This window comes from Octopus bimaculoides, chromosome 7 (assembly GCF_046866305.1).
Source record: "Octopus bimaculoides isolate indiv1 chromosome 7, ASM4686630v1, whole genome shotgun sequence".
In the NCBI taxonomy this organism is placed as follows: domain Eukaryota; kingdom Metazoa; phylum Mollusca; class Cephalopoda; order Octopoda; family Octopodidae; genus Octopus; species Octopus bimaculoides.
Window position 1 is genome coordinate 3,598,404 of NC_142934.1, and position 16,844 is coordinate 3,615,247.

Sequence of the window (16,844 nt, forward strand, 5' to 3'; positions counted from 1 at the left end):
GGGCAGAGATATTATCCATCTCATGTTAAGTGTTCAATGATGATGATATACGTTTCAGGGTGTAATATATGCTTTGGTTTACGAGTATTTTTTTTAAATAACATCATTTTTTTTTCCATGGAAACTTTTGTTCTTGCAGTGCAATAAAAAAGTGCTTACTTTTTTTTGCTGTGTATTATGTTAGATCTGAGGTGGTGGGCATTTGGATTGACATTATGCTACAGCTAGCTTCAAATAGTTTCAGTATTCCTAGCTAATTAGTTGTCATTTAATGCGTGTGTGTGTGTGTGAGTGCTTGTGTATGTGTGTGTTTTTAAATGAAAGCAGATATTTCTGTTGCATTTATTCTTTGATTTTAAACTGATAATATGGTTGCCTAAAAGACTGCATAACAAAACCTTTTACGGATGCATGAATGGTATGTATGCATCAATTTACGGATGTACATGTGTGCCTGTTTCTCAGGAATTGGTCAAATTGATGAAGACAACTCTGATGAGGAGAATCCAATAAGATTCGAAGATTCATTAAGGTTGTTCATCGTTTTTCCCAATCTATGGAGAAACAACTAAATCAGCCCTATTTATAAAGGTGCTATATGGGCTACTGTGAAGGCACAAGGCTCAGTGGTTAGAGCATCAAACTTACGACCATGAGGTTGTGAGTTCGATTCCCAGAACAGGCTGCGTGTAGTGTTCTTGATCAAGATACTTTATTTCACGCTGCTCCAGTTTACTCAGCTGTAGAAATGAGTTGCGACGTCACTGGTGCCAAGCTGTATCGGCCCCTTTGCCTTTCCCTTGGACAACATCGGTGGCATGGAGAAGGGAGGCTGGTATGCATGGGCGACTGCTGGTCTCCCATAAACAACCTTGCCTGGATTTGTGCCTCAGAGGGTAACTTTCTAGGTGCAATCCCATGGTCATTCATGACCGAAGGGGATCTCTGATATGGGCTACACACACACACACACACACACCTTTTAAATTTGTTCATGGAAAACATTTTGAATATACAGATAAAGCTCCTATTCCATTATGTCAGCCACAATCTAATGATGTTGACTTGTGAACCGGTTTTTGTGCTTGTACTCACATGTACTAAGTTGTTGGTAGGTTACCTGCAAGTTTTCTTACGGTAGTCACTCAGTGCTAAATGATACAAATGTATTTGGAAGATATTCTACAAAAGGGTTTTTGTTTGTTTTTTTTAAAGAAAATAAATCATAACTTATACTTGAACACCAGACACAACAATTGCTTGAGTCACAGATTGATATGTTTACCTAGCAGATTGAAACAAAATACTGTTTGTAACGTATCAGGACAATTACCCGCCATGGGACAATTCCCCTCAACGACAACTACCCCCTAGGACAATTATCCCCTCTCCAATATATTAAGAAGTTTTAAAGCATCAGTTGTCCTCAGGGGTAATTGTTTTTGGGGTATTATCGTCCATGGGAGGTAAATGTCTTAGACTCATTTGTAAATCTATTCATTTCATCTGTCATTGTACATCAGAATAATTTAACTTTCCAACAAAAAGAAATGCATAAAGTTCATGTCAGTCTTTAATCCAGAGAAACAGTCCTTAAAGCATCTTCTTCGTGTATTTCAAGTGTGGCTTCTGCTCCGTCGTTAAATGTAAATGACGACCCTCCGTCGATCACAAGACACGCGTCCCACATACGGGAATGGACTTTGATTCTGAAAAGAGAAATTTTTTGTTCTTGAAATTCTGAAACTTGCTACTGTTTAATGTTGGAAAGCATAATTAGGAAGAGGGGAAAAAAACTTCACAAATCTTTAACTTTTTACTTGTTTCAGCCATTAAACTGTGATCATGCTGGGGCACCATCTTGGAGAATTTTAGGTCAAATGAATTAACCCCAGTATCTATTTCTGCTATTATGAGATTGAGAACCAAACGTGTTACCACACAGCCATACATGTGTCTATGTCACTCCTGTTCCCATTTTCTTTATTTTTTAAATCTAAATTTCTGTTTTACCCAATAATATCATTTTAATCAAAGCTTAAATATTTTATAAATTCCTAAAAAATACTCACTTATGGACACATCCACGAGGATTTGGAATTTGGAAAACACCTGGAAAATAAACATAATAATTAATAATAATAATGGTGTTTATATAAGCCTAAAGCTTATAGTGATCTCCATGCAATGACTAAGGAAAATAGCCTAATAATGGGGCATATAAGCCCTCGACAGAAAAAAACTAGGCTTTCCTATCCACATGGGACTCGAACCCACATCCCTTTGCTAATGCGACTAAATGTGTTACCATTACACCAGCGAACTAGCCTCCCTCTTTCTGTCAAATTTAAGAACTGTATTAGTTTGTAGTTGTTTTTGTAAACAAGCTTTCTATGTGCTTTCGGTGTGAATGGTTTTGTTATATGGCGCTGGGTTTTACAATCCTGTAAATAATAAAAATAATGGTAAGCGTTAGCCTTATATAAATACCATTATTATTATCTACAGGACTGTTAAACCTGGTTCCGTATAACAAGACCATTTTCACCAAAATAATAATAAATATTAATGTGATTAAAGTATAATGTTTAAGCAGTGAATTTATACATCTGGGTGTTTACAAAACTGCTTCAGGATATCAAATATTTGGGTGATTACAAGATAATGTTTCTGGAGATCAAACAAGGGTTATCAGTGAATTTTGTTTTAAATTTCAAAAAAAAAATTATCTTTTAAAGTAAAAACTTTCTTAAATAATTTCGAAAATTATTGCTATCATGTTTTATTAATCCTCCTCGTAACTAACAAAATTGTGAATAAGTGGAAAGAAACTCGGAGAGAGTGTAGCAGCAGGTGGTCCTTAGAGGAGAAACCCCCTTTAGGCAAGTGCTTTGGCCCTTAACTCCTGACACTCGGGGGGGGGGGGGCTTGGGTCAGGCCACATCCGAGTCATGACTCCCGGATGTCCACCTGCTGTCCGTTTTAGTACGCCTTAGGTGGGATTGGTTTCTCTGGTTTCTAGCACTGCTGTGACGTGTGCAGTGGCCCTGAAGTATTAGAATAAATTTTTGTAAAGTCCTAGATGAAATTTTCCTTTTTTAAATCCATGGTGTACTCAAATCTCCTGGTAGAGCATTGTTTGAGAATCGCTTTTATAATTAAGTACATAATGTGAAAAAAAATTGTAAAATTGTAAGCATTCATTAGGTGTGTGTGAGTGTGTGTGCATATATATACACACACACTTACATATATATATATATATATATATATATATACACACACACACACACATGATGGGCTTCTTTCAGTTCCCATTGACCCAATCCACTTTAATTGGCCTGGGGCTATAGTAGAAGGCACTTACCCAAGGTGCCATGCAGTGAGACTGAACCCGAAAGCACGTGGTTGGGATGATGATGATGATGATATAAAAGGTTAAACTTACTATTCATGACAGGATCCCTGATAGTGTATGCTATTTTAGGGATTTCAGGATCAAACCACAAAGACTGGTTGAAACTTTCAGTAACCTTTCGGACAGTATCACTACTCCAATTCAGATCACATTTGGCAACTTTTCCAGCTGAAATAACAGACAACAATATTCACCAAATCAGTTCCAATATAACAGAACACATTATATTACATTTATATATTTGTTTTGCAAGATTCTTGATGTGAATTCGTGTGTTGAAATAGATATTGTTGTATTTGGGGATGGTCATATAAAAATAAAGGCCATGATGGTTAAGATGAGGATCTATTTATTTATTTATGAAATGAATCTATAAGAACCCCTTAGTGCCATGGATTGCATGTGGCAAGAAGCTCTGAGTAACTGTGGAAGGAATTACCAATTCTGCTACATGAATAAATCAACTCTGCCATATGAATAAATTATCTTTGCAGCTTCCACAATTTATTATATTGTATTGTCTAGATGTGTTGCACACAACTGATGGAGCCCACATGGAAGTGTTCTGATGTTTCTAATAAAGCTGTGTGGAAATGGATTGGAAAACAAGGGTGAGATGCTGACACAGGAAAATCACTCAAATGAAGGCCTCGCAAGCCATGCTTTGTATTCAGCGATCGAAAGGATGAATAGTGAAACCTGTACAGCAAATCCCGACTGGTTGGGATTGGTTGTTCAACCATGTCAAAGGATGAATGACAGAAATTGGAAACAAGTTTTGAGACAGTTTTGGCGTGGAAGTGTTCAGTTCTACGACATATGGACTTCAGTTATTCAAAGATCAACGGTGACTGGCACTCCACTGACTACGATGAGAATTCCAGTGATTCGATCAACGGAACAGCCTGCTCATGAAATTAACATGCAAGTGGCTGGGGACTCCACAGACACACATACCCTTAATGTAGTTGTCAGGGATATTAAGCATGACACATAATATGACATGGTTGGCGCTTTTAATTACAGGTACATCTCATTTTTGCCAGCTGGGTGGATTGGAGCAACATGAAAATAAAGTGTCTTGCTCAAGGACACAACACATTGCTGGGAATTGAACTCATGACCTTATGATTGTGAGTTAAACACCCTAACCACTAAGCCATGCACACTTCGCAATAATCAACAATGGAATTAGAAATATTTACCAAGTTTAAGAATCTCTTGAACTGATTGCTGTGGAATATGATTAATATGGAAATGCCAAGAGCTGGAGCCAGTTCCTGTGCAGACAGTTATTCCTGAGCTTTTCAATTTGATTTTTGGTGCTTCATCAATAGAAAGTTCATAGTATGAAACTCTTTAAAATATAGAAAAAAAAAAGGAAGAAAAAAAAATTCATTTTCATTTTTGCACAAAAAGGGAAGCGATTTGTGTTATCGTAATTAAGAATTATCTTCTACTTGTTTAAGTCATTGGACTGCAGCCATGCTGGGGCGCCCCCTTAAAGGGTTTGGTCGAACAAATCGCTCCCTGTACTTAGGCTATTTTTTTAACATCTGGTACTTATTCTGTCAGTCAGTTTTGCTAAACTGCTAAGTTACAGAGTTATGGCAACATAAAGAGATCAATACCAGATTCATGCCATGGTAGAAGGGGCGAACGCTAAGTCTCTTAGGAGTAGAAATAGAAGTAGTTTGCACAGCAAATGTCTAATTTTAACTGTTTTGTGAAAGCAAGCTTCTATGATGAACCTAGGCTTGAAATTAAAATGCAGCTATCACCAAGATTAGATACAGTTCTGAAGTTGAAAGAAACCCAGATGGATGTGTAATAAACACAACCACCAGTAATTCATTAGTCATGTTGTTGTTGTTGTCTCAGCTGAAAGTTGGAAGCTGTGTGTCCAAGATTTAGGAGTAGGGGAGGGTATCAGTAGGGCTGTTGCTGTTCTCAAAGAGATTGCAGTGGACGGAAATGAAGTGGTGATGTGTATGTTGAATCCACTGGAGTTTGCAATGCAAAGTGTTTCTTATTCTTGGCAATCCAATTGTGGTGGAATTGGTTAATCATACTTCTGTAAGTGCAGAAGTAGTAAGGTGTCTGGAAGTTTCGATTTTAGATCTGGGATTGTTAATCTGTAAAGGATAAAGATTTAATTCTTACCGTGATGATAAAGATTCGCCCATGAAAACTTCATTAAGAGCCAATAAGGGTAAAATACGAGTTGTGTCCTTTGGTGTTAAAGACTCATTTTTATTAAACATTTCGTTTTCCCTGACGTGCTCAGTGAAACGATGTTCATGAAAGTGTAGTTGTTGATCGTGAAGTTCTACAGGATCATCATACATATATTTTCCGGACATACTGATTCGAATTCTTTGGCGCCACTTCCATCTGACAGGACAAAGAAAAACTAGATAAAATATAATATTCTAATTTAGGAACCCCTAAACAAGTATTACTCTTACCAAAATTAGAATCCCAATGGACAACTATCATGCAAAATCAGATTATGGTAAACTATTTACAGCAAAACTACCGTAAACCAAGAATCTTCAACTAAGTTTACTTTTTGTGAGAACTAGAATTTTGATTAAGAACAAATAGGAGCTACGAGAACATAAGATACAAATGCTTTACAGCCAACAAGTACATCAAACATATACGTCCATCATCAGCTGCCAAACAGATATCATTATGGTTTTGATACCTAGGTAGTACCATTCAATTTGACAGTGCCAACAGTGTTAAAAACATAAACACTGCCTATGAATTATTAATTTACTTCAAGTATTGTGGAATATGAAGAAAACCAGTGTATTAGAGAAAGCAATAACAATGCAAGGAGATCATTAAATATCAAAATTAACAAACAAGAGAAATAGACATACATAAACTACAGGTTCATTCTATCTGCTTACTTTCACTTTCTACAATACAATAATTTTCTTCACATATCATCATCATCAGGATCTAAAATCAATTAATTTCTTAAATAATACCACCTAATCTTTTAATCTTAGAGATATGCTAAGCATAATCTTATCAAGTACAATGCTACATTATAAGACATAAAAAAACAAAATAACACAAATGTTACATTAAACAGCAAAAAGGTTGAAAATTTATAGTAAGAATAAGAGAGTAGCATTTTAAAAGCTCACCGAAAGTCACCAGCAAGAAGTTTGGCAAAAGAGGCTTTCATAGATTTCAAATTGTAGGTTTTGATTTTGGGTAAGCAAAGATAACCTTCAGATCTGGAAAAATATTAAGAACTTTAATTAAAAGTGAATAACAATTCAATTTAAAACTAAGAGTTTTATTGAATTTCTAAATTTTTTGTCAAGATTTAAACAATTTCATCTATTTCTAAAAAGAATTATTATAGAAAATTTTGTTGCATCTTGGGAGGGTCATTAAGCCAGTTAATAAAACACACACACACCCTGGTTTTATTTCACTTCTTTACTATCATTAGTTATTTAGTTAGCTATTTAACCAATTAATTAATTGATTGTATAACCAATTGTTTGGTCAGTCATCCACTGAGCTAGGTATAAACCTGGCCCGTCACCATCCACGCCCTCATCAATGACCTCTCAGTGCCAGGGTTGCTTCAGGTCTGACAACTTCAATTAAAGAAACAACTTCAACAGATGACTTTCAGTCTCTGCCTGTTACGTCCACTCACAATGCTTTGGACAGCCTAGGGTTGTAGTAGAAGACACTTACTTAAAGGGGGCCACAGAGTGGGACCGAAACCAGAACCATGCGGTTGAGAAACAAACTTCTCGACCACACAGCCACACCTGCGCCCATTTGTGTGTGTGTTATAAATGAAGCTGTCACCTATTTGAACAGTTGAAGCCGGCTGCTTGGGGAGAAGAGGAGGAGGAGGAGGAGGTTACATATTCATGTCTGGAGCAACGAAAAATTATGAATAAATTTACCCATTGACTCATACCCGTTATTTAAGCAAGTTGGGTGCCATTAACGTAGTTTGTTTACCTATTTAAATAATTAGCTTTACACTACTTGACCCGGTCGTTTGGAAGGGAGAGGCAAATGATCCTTGATGAGTTTTCAGTGAAAGAGAAGCTTGTCAGGAGGTGTTAGGGTCCACAGAAAGAAAACATATCAGACTGGTTTGACAAGGACAACGCTCAAATCAAACAGCTCGTTGGCAAAGAAGAGAGTTTTTCTTTACAGACTTACCAAACAAACACAAAAAAGTTACAAACCAGACTTGGCTGGGTGGTAAAGAAGCTTGATTTGCAACCAAATGGTTTTAGGTTCTGTCCCGCATTGCAGCACCTTGGACAGGTGTCTTCTACTATAGCCCCAGGCTAACAAGTGTCTTGTGAGTGGATTTGTTAGACAGAAGCAACTGAGAAAAACCACTCCCCATCATATATATTATATATATATATAAGGGGATACCCGAAAGTAACTAGAAATGTTCTCAGTGGGACAAGCACATTGTAGTTCAGGCTTCTGCTGCTATAAGCCACTAGATGCAACCCTCAGGCATCAGTCTGCTGACTGGCAGCATTGGACGAGGGTCGTACAGCCACGTGGTGTGTCTTTGTTTTGCAGTGCTTCTCCCCCTGTTTGTCAATTTTTGCGATGGCTGAAACGAAGAAATAGTATGCTTTCATGAAATTCTCTAAATCTGCCCGTGTGATGGTCTCTTTCTCTCATTCCAATTCTGAATGTTCTGTGCCAAGTACTTTTTGGTAAACTTCTGTTTCTTTCTTTGGAATGTGTGTGTGTGTGTGAGCGTGCGCGCGCGCATGTGTGTGTGTGAGCTTGCGCGTGTGTGTGTGTGTTTGTGCTTTGTATTTATCCTCCACCACCACTCGGCACCCAGTGTTGGTTTATTTATGTCCCCGTAACCTAGCTGATCGGCAAAAAGACCAATAGAATAATTATTAGACTTATTAAAAGTCGTAAATACTAGGATCAATTTGTTAAACTAACCTTTCAAGGCTGTGCCCCAGCATGGCCACAGCCCAAGGAGGGAAACAAGAAAAAGATAAAAGTTAAAAAGAATAACAAGTGCAAACAGAAATCTTACCAACATGTAAGGCTGCTGCTGCAGAAGTTCAGAGACAAACATGTACAATCTGTGCAATGAAGAACAACTGGTGACAAATCAAAACACTTAAAATGCAGAAACTGGCTGACATGCATGAGCTAAAAGGTTTCTTGCATGCCTTTAAATCTATCTAGGGTCCTAGTGTAACAAGTCCAACAGCCCTTACATCTAAGGACAGTACAAAACTCATGTAGGAAACAAACGGCTGTCAACGACAGATGGAAAGGACATTTCAAAGAATGTGGATAGCGATGAGGAGATCCAACATCAAAACAAAATGTTCCAGACAAACCTTTGGATCCCTGAATGACTGGTATAGGAAGATCAGGGTCTGAGACAGCCAAACTTATGGTACGTATGACAGTTGTAGCCATTTTCTCATATAAGTCTGTAAACTGGACAAGATATGGGCAACATCTACAGGAGCTAGAAATATACTGCTGAATAGATCTGAAGAAATCATGTGGAACTAGCAGCAGAAAATATGGAGAAATGTCAGCAAACCAATATCTTCTACATTAAGATCCTGTTTACCATGTTTAGTGGAACCAGACATATTATGCAAAAGCAAGGCTATCAGCTACAGAAACAAGTTTTACTCCCAGTTGAATGAAAGAAAATAAACATGAAAAGGACAAAGGAAGCAGTTCAAAGACACACTTAAAAAAAAAAAAGTAATAAAAAGAAATAGAAAAAGTGGGGCATTAATGTGTGGATGTCACTCTATGGCACTATGTGCCAGTGTCTTCTACCATAGCCAAAGCTGTCAAAAACATTATGTATGTATGTATATATCGTTGCTATTCTGCTAAACTGTCATATGTCCAAATTTGGCCAAATGCATTTTTTACAATACCAAATCCACTCATAAGGCTTTGGTTTGCCCAAGGCTATAGTAGAAGACACTTGCCCAAGGTGCCATGCAGTGGGACTGAACCTAGAACTATGTGGTTGGGAAGCAAGCTTCTTACCACATAGCCATGCCCTGCCCCTATGATACAGAATCGAAGGGGAAAACTTTCTAATTAGAAACACTGAATTCTCTTTACCTGGAAGGGTCAGTGTTTATTCCAATAACCGCCTTGTCTCGGTTGGTAATCTTGCTTGCAGCCGAAAGGAAAGTACCATCTCCACCAGCAGAGATCACTATATCAGCCCAGTTGATTAAATTACTGTCAAAGTCAAATCGTTGCACAACCTTTGTTTCAATTCCAAGATCCCTAACAAGAAGAAAAGAAAATACATATCTGAAACCAAAGTAAAGAAATTTTCTGAGAAAGTCAATGGTTTGGATGATTGTGAATTTACTGAAATTCTTGCATCATCATCATCATCACTTAATGTCCACTTTTCCATTCTTACATGGACCAAAGTTTATTTGAAGCAGATGTTTCTATGGCTGGATGCTTTTCCTGTTGCCAACACTTACCTATTTCCAAGCCAAGTAATATTTCCCTATGACCAGGACATGTTCCTGCAGAACATTCAAAATGAATGACACTGCTTGTATAACAGTGACACTTGTTTACAACAATCATGTGATGCCAAAACAAGGACACACAAACACACAAACTCACTTACACACATATAAAGATACATATTTATACACACAAAATGTGTGTATAAATTCAGTTTTTACCTACCACACACAAGGCTTTCGTCCAGGACATAGTAGAAGATACTTGCTCAAGGTGCAATGCAGTGGAATTGAACCCAAAGCAAACTTCTTAAGCACACACTTGTACTTTTTCCTATTGCAATTTATTTAATTTATTTAATATTATTCTGTCTTGTAATAAAACAATATTTAACAGCAGACACCAAGTGTTTTTAATAAACAGCGAGTCTAAAACAAAAACTTTATTCGTTTTTTAAACATACAATTAAAATATTTGCTTCATTCAAAACTGTTAAGCATCATAAATTTGTAGACTTTTAATTTCAGGAAAATTCTGAAAATATCAAAAATACTAAGAAAATGTTTACCAACTTACTCAAGTGATTTTGTAATATTTTGGACGCACTGTTGATGGATGTTGTGTCTTTGAAGCAAGCCATAGTAATCAGACATCTTTCCTCTCAGCTAAATAGAAAAATAAAAAATACAATATGTCCATATAAATTTGTTTTCTGTTGTGCGAAAAGGCAGAGAGAGATGAGAAAATTAGCTCTTTGATTGAGTATCAATTGAAAACTGGATCACACAAATCCACAAGAGAGTCTTGACTTGTTAGAAATGAATACTAAATCTCTATGAAATCACACTCAACCATATGCAGAATAGAACTTTATATGCCTAAAAAACAAAAATGATAATAAAGACAGACAATATGGTTGCGAGTGGATTAATTTTCATAATAGGGTTACATCAGAGGTTCTCAAACGTTTTGGGCCACCGCCTCTCACCCATGGCCACATAATATCTCACAGCACCCCCACCCCTATTTTTACGTATAAATAAATATTTTATATTTTACTAATTTATATATACTATGAATCATTTGATATTTAATATAATATTATATAATAATATTACAATAAATTCATAGCATCCCTCAATCCACTTGCCTTCCTCCCAACACCTCCTTTTTCTCTACCGAACCCCAACCACCCCACTAAGGCACCAGCGCCCCCTGCCCCGTCTCAACGCCCACCGTGTGGGGGGGGGGAGGAGGCGGTAGCGCCCACTTTGAGAACCTATGGGTTATTTGATCAGAGGCAGAAAACAGCAGCATTTTGAGACTACTCTGAAGTAGTTTGCAGGAATTATCTCCCTTACTACATATACAGTCTGTGTGCGTGTGTGCAAGCGTGCGTACGTGTGTGTGTACGTGTGTGTGTACGTGTGTGGTGTGTTCCCCTTTCTAAATCGCGATATGGAGATACGGTATTTGATGGCATAAGAGACAGACTCTCCTTTGGAGAGGGCATTACCAAACTGAAAGTACTTGTTCAGCATATTTCCGTCAAAAAAATCTATTCCTTAAATTTCTTTCTTTTTTAAGCTGAACAGTGAAAAAACACGGTTCCTCCTTCCCACCGCACGCTCACGCCCCCCCCCCCATTGACTATCATGTCCACGAGCGGGTTTTACATCCATCTACCTCTCTCTCTCTATATATATATATATATTTGCCACACTCTCTCTGCATATGAGCATCTCTCACGCATGCTGCTCCCTACTCTCACTCTTCATACAACATGTAATAGAAATCGGTCACAGGAGACGAGCACACCTGTCTATGCACCTCCCTCTCTCCCTCTGTCTTTTATGCTTTGCCCCTCTCTCTCTCTCTCTGTCTTTTATGCTTTGCCCCTCTCTATATATATATTTATCATAGTCTCTTTTATTCTTTGTCTCTCTGTGTGTGTGTATATGTGCCATGCAGTGGTACTGAGCCTAAAGCCATGAGGTTGGCAAGTAGTGGGGCTGAACCTGGAACCACAAGGTTGGAAAGCAAGCGTCATACCACACAGCCATGCCAGTACCTATAAATTTGAGGGAGGTTGCAATGAGATTTATTCTTTGTTGTTGCATAAGAAACAATTTTTGAGTTTTATATTTTATCCGAAGGCATTTATCAGCCTCATGGCAGAGGACATATCTACAAATAGATTTATCTCTTCAACCAGGAGCTGCACACAATGCAACACCATGCTGCAGATTGTGTTTAAATTGTTTGACATTATTTATTAAATATCTGAGTACCACCTGGCACCCATTAATACGATGCGACATTCTCAACTGATAGAGAAAGGTCAACAAGAATATTGTCAAAACAAGCTACAAAGGAATGAAAAGACATGAAGACCTTGGTTTAGAGACGAATGACACATGAAGCACATTTGGCAGACCAGATAAAAGGTCAGGCAACCAATTTCCTTCCATCAAAGTTCTTCAAAAGTAGATCAGAAGTGTGTTACATAGAGTAGAATAAGCCTCATACAGGATGTCTGTAAATTACCTTTACAATTTTGGAAAATTCAGAAAAAAGAAAATAAGGACAACTCAACAGATTGTATGTAGTTAATGGAGCCCACATGGAAGGGTTCTGATGTTTCTAAGAAAACTTTGTTTGTTTGCCTACATTTTACAATAAACTCAACTGAATTATATCCTTATTGTTGTTTTTTGTTGTTTATTAACAACATATTTTTACCAGAAGGAAAGAAAGAAAAAACATTAACAGTATAGAAGAGAAAATTATTGAGAAAAATAAATCCCATAACTACGTCACCAAGAAAACAAAGAGGAAAAAAGTGGCAGGGAGGAATTAAGCTGCAGAAGACAGGGATGGGGGGGTAATGGGTTATACACCCCAGAGCAAATGGCATGTTTAGCCACACCTTGTGGACATGATTGCAAAGGCATTGCCATGGAGAATGACCAGTGACACTTGTAACGACAGCCACCCCCACCTCCTGGGGCTCATTTCTCAGACAGGCAGCATTCACCCCAATTTTGTGGAGGAATCACAATGCAGGGTCAGAGAACACCTGAGGTCACATGACAGTGACCGGCACAAACTGATAGGGGCTGGTCATGCTCCTGTAATTGTTTATCTTCTGCTCCTCTGAATTACAGGAAGCAATACCCAGGTTTGCAGCTGACGCAGCAAGGTTGGGGGCAGAGAACTTGCCTCATTCATATGAAAAGTGGTAATTCTGTTTTGGCCCTTACAACCCCACAGTCAAGACCTACCGGCTCCAGTTTTGTAAAGGACACCCAGTAGTTGTCACTAACTGAAATAGTAACTACAGCAAAAAGAAAGTGCTAAAGTTTGTAAATAGTCTTTCCTGAGGGGAGAAGGAGGGGAGGCTGTGCCAGATCTTGGATGGTACTCATTTACAGATTGGGACAACATGAAATGTCTTACTCAAGAGCATAGCACACTACCAGGCACAAGAATCGAACCTACAGTCTTATGGCTACTAACTGAACATCCTAACCACTATGCCACACAACTTGAAATGTTTACATTTTACTCCACAGGATATATCCTGAGAAAGGGTTTTAAGAAACTTTTTTTGAAAAAAGTTCTTAGCTCAGGCATTGCTAGAGGGTTAAGAAACACACTCTGTAACCATGGTTTTTCGCATTTAGTTCTACTGTACAGCAAGTGTCTTCCACTATAGCCATGAGCCAACCAATGCCGTGGAAGTAAATTTGGTAAATGGAAATTGTGCAAGACCATCATATCATCATCATCAACAGCATTTAACTTCTGATTTCCATACTGGCATGGGTTGGACAGTTTGACAGGAGCTGGCAAGGCCAGGATCCACACAGTGTTCTACTGTCTGTTTTGGCTTGGTTTCTACAGCTGGATGCTCTTCCTAACGCCAACCACTTTACAGAGTGTACTGGGTGCTTTTTGTGTGGCACGAGCACCAGAGCCTTTTATGTGGCATTATATATACATAAATATGTTTGTATGTATTTGTGTTTGGCCCCAACCCAACTCTTAACAAACGGTGTTGGTTTGTTTTACGTCCACGTAATTTAGAGATCAATCGAATAAATACCAGACGTAAAAAATAAGTCCTGAGGTCAACTTATATGACCAAAGCCCTTCAAGGTGTTGCCCCTACTTTGCAGAAATCCGAAGACTGAAGCAAGTTAAGTGATAAAAGATAGAAGGTTGAAAAACTAACCCAAATCCTAAATAAGTATTCATTTAAGTGGGACAACTGCCAGTTGTTCTTTTCAATGGAAATTCAAAGACATTATCATGATGGATGTTATTAAAGACGAAACTCGAAAGTATGCAAAATTAAGTGGCTAACACTTGTCAGATTAGCAGAAAGAATGGAAGGATTCGCAGGAAAAAAAAAATTCGCTTTCAGTTTCCTACGTGACGCTTCCGAAGGTCCGCCGTCAGTTCTAGTATGGTACGTAGCTAGGCTGTGTGCCGCCCGGGGGTGCCCTTGTGTCTCCTCCGGTTCCCAAAGCCTATACTGCAGACCCAAATGCAGTCGGACCTCTCATACCCCAGGTACGCCACTGGAGGTTATACGAGATATAAAACAGACACGAATCGATCGTTTTTGAGAAAGATTATTTTCTTTTATTCTCTTACCGACTGAAATAGTTTATAATCCACTAATTTTGTTTATGTTTGCATTAATTTTATCGGTATAAAAGAAGCCAGCGATCAATAGAATATATTTAGTTAATCTTAATTGGTTTCGGGTGAAATCTTTATAAGGAAGTTTATTACGCAATCTTTGACTTTAGCGTACCATTTTCACTTCGTCAAACTTTTGAACTGGTATGATTTTATTTCTTGACCAAAACAGATTTTTCTTCCCAGCACTATGTTATGGCCAGCTTATTTGTCATGGATTCCCCCCCCCCTTTTTTTCTCCCCCTTTTCTGTGTGTATGCACTTAAGAATTCTTTTTTGTGTTAAGATGAGAAAGTGTGATTGTATCCGGTTGTTGAGAGTATTTTGTTGTTAAGGTGCAGAAACAAGAAGAAAATATTCTAAACCAGTCTTATCTTAAACAACAACACAATAAAAGTAACAGGTCACCCACATAAGTTGGATTTTCGCCAATCATAAGTCTTAACTGCACCACGAAATGTCAGTCAGCGTAAAAAGAATATTCTTCCAAGACCACAATGGAATTGATATCGGTCACCATTTGACAAAGTGAAAGTACAAGCTAATGAAAGATCGTCCTTGTAACTAAATTATGGCAGTGAATGAATGAACTCACTTTTCAAATACACTTATTTCCCAGAAGAAGCCTCCTGCTTGTCTGTCTATCTGGATGGGTTGGGCCCAGGTTGAGGAACATGCAGTAGAAGGGGGTCCTTCAAAGACGGTTTATAGGTAACAATTAGGTGCAACCGGTGGTGAGACGGGCATTGCTGTTTTGTATATTTCTTTTTCCTCCGTCCTGTCTCCCTATTGTAATTAAAAAGATCCGAGTCCCTAGACAGAAGTAGAACAAAACATGATGGATGGATCAATTATGTTTGTGTCTATACTGGACAGATGCGTTGTATGTGAGTGCTATTAGTGTGTTTTGCTTTTTACCTCTTTTACGTATTTTGGTTATTAATGGAATAACCTTATCGACCGTCTTTTGACGATAAGGAGAAAAAACAATTTTACAACAAAAAGTGAAGGAAATCCCATCTAATATATTTGCATGTGCTTAGACATTTAAAGACGGGTGTAAATAATAATATCACCGTCTCTGGGTGGCCACATTCCTTTCTAATTGATTTATATTTTAAAGCAGATTAAAAACAAATAAATCCAGAATGACTTTATCCCAAGTTGAATGCAAGGATATGAAATAATGGTTTTAAATTTTGGTACAAGGTTAACTACGATAATTGGAAGGGAGCTAAACGACGATATGTCCTCAGTATTTAACTGGTACTTTATTTGATCGACCCCACGAAGGGACGAAAGACAAAGTGGACCTCGGCGGTATTTGAACTTAGAACATAATGATATAAAATAATGATTATAAATTAAATATAAAACGCTCACATTTTGAATGAGTTGCTCTTCAGTGCCATCACCAAACAACAGTTTCTCGTATTCATATCGTGTAACCTTTGATAAAATAACAGCTTTCTTCGGGTTAAAGGTTTGTTTGGCATTACTAGTTTGGTTTAGTTGGGGTCCACTGAAGAAAGTTCGCAAGGAAAAAGAACATAGAAGTTGCTTCTGAAAGTGACTACATTTCTTACAATGTTTTACCAACGAAGGAAGGCAGTTGAACAATAACAATCTTTTACAATTCCACATCAGCAAAGTCATTTAATGTAATCCAAACAATTAAATAACAACAACTGGCAGTGGAGGGCTAACAAAAAACTCCACTGTGTGAGCGATAACACATCTATTACATATTCTATAATGCAATGCGTGACAGTTAAAAATATACGTCTATATTATTATTCGATAATTTAATATTCGATTTAACTTCTATTTTCCTCATAGACTTAAGTGTTAATTTATTTCCCCAGATATTATACGAAGGCAAAAATGCTAACTTTCCCTCACTATTATCCCAACATGGTGTCTCATGTCTGTGAAGAAATTTTCTTTAAACTGATTCAATCGATTCTGTTATACTGACTGTATTTATTTTATTGATCTAGTGGCATTTAGACTCTGAATGTAGAATGGTATAAATAAACAACTTTGTAAAGTTATGAGTTCCACAATTTTTGATATTGTTATGGTAAAATGGCTAAATGTTTTGCGCATCGAACAAAATGTGCTGCAATATTTTACGTTGGTGTATTTCGTCTGGCTTTACGTTCTGGGTTCAAATTCCACTGAGGTCGACTTTGCCTTA

General features: G+C 37.6%; 1 protein-coding gene across 2 annotated transcripts; it reads right to left on the bottom strand.

Moving 5' to 3' along the window:
- Window positions 1-1,260: 1,260 nt before the first annotated feature.
- LOC106871575 (NAD kinase 2, mitochondrial) lies at window positions 1,261-16,396 on the bottom strand. 2 transcript variants are annotated; one of them, XM_014918080.3, is made up of 9 exons: window positions 16,028-16,393; window positions 10,511-10,599; window positions 9,566-9,736; window positions 6,583-6,675; window positions 5,582-5,812; window positions 4,624-4,775; window positions 3,449-3,586; window positions 2,073-2,112; window positions 1,261-1,709 (listed from the first exon to the last, which is right to left on the bottom strand). In XM_014918080.3, the coding sequence occupies exons 1-9, from the start codon at window positions 16,298-16,300 to the stop codon at window positions 1,574-1,576; spliced, it is 1,323 nt and encodes a 440-aa protein (XP_014773566.2). In that variant the 5' UTR covers window positions 16,301-16,393; the 3' UTR covers window positions 1,261-1,573. The 2 variants fall into 2 exon arrangements, with proteins under 2 accessions (XP_014773566.2, XP_089210738.1); XM_089354612.1 differs by lacking the exon at window positions 9,566-9,736 and having other exon boundaries at window positions 16,028-16,396.
- Between the last annotated feature and the right edge of the window lie 448 nt (window positions 16,397-16,844).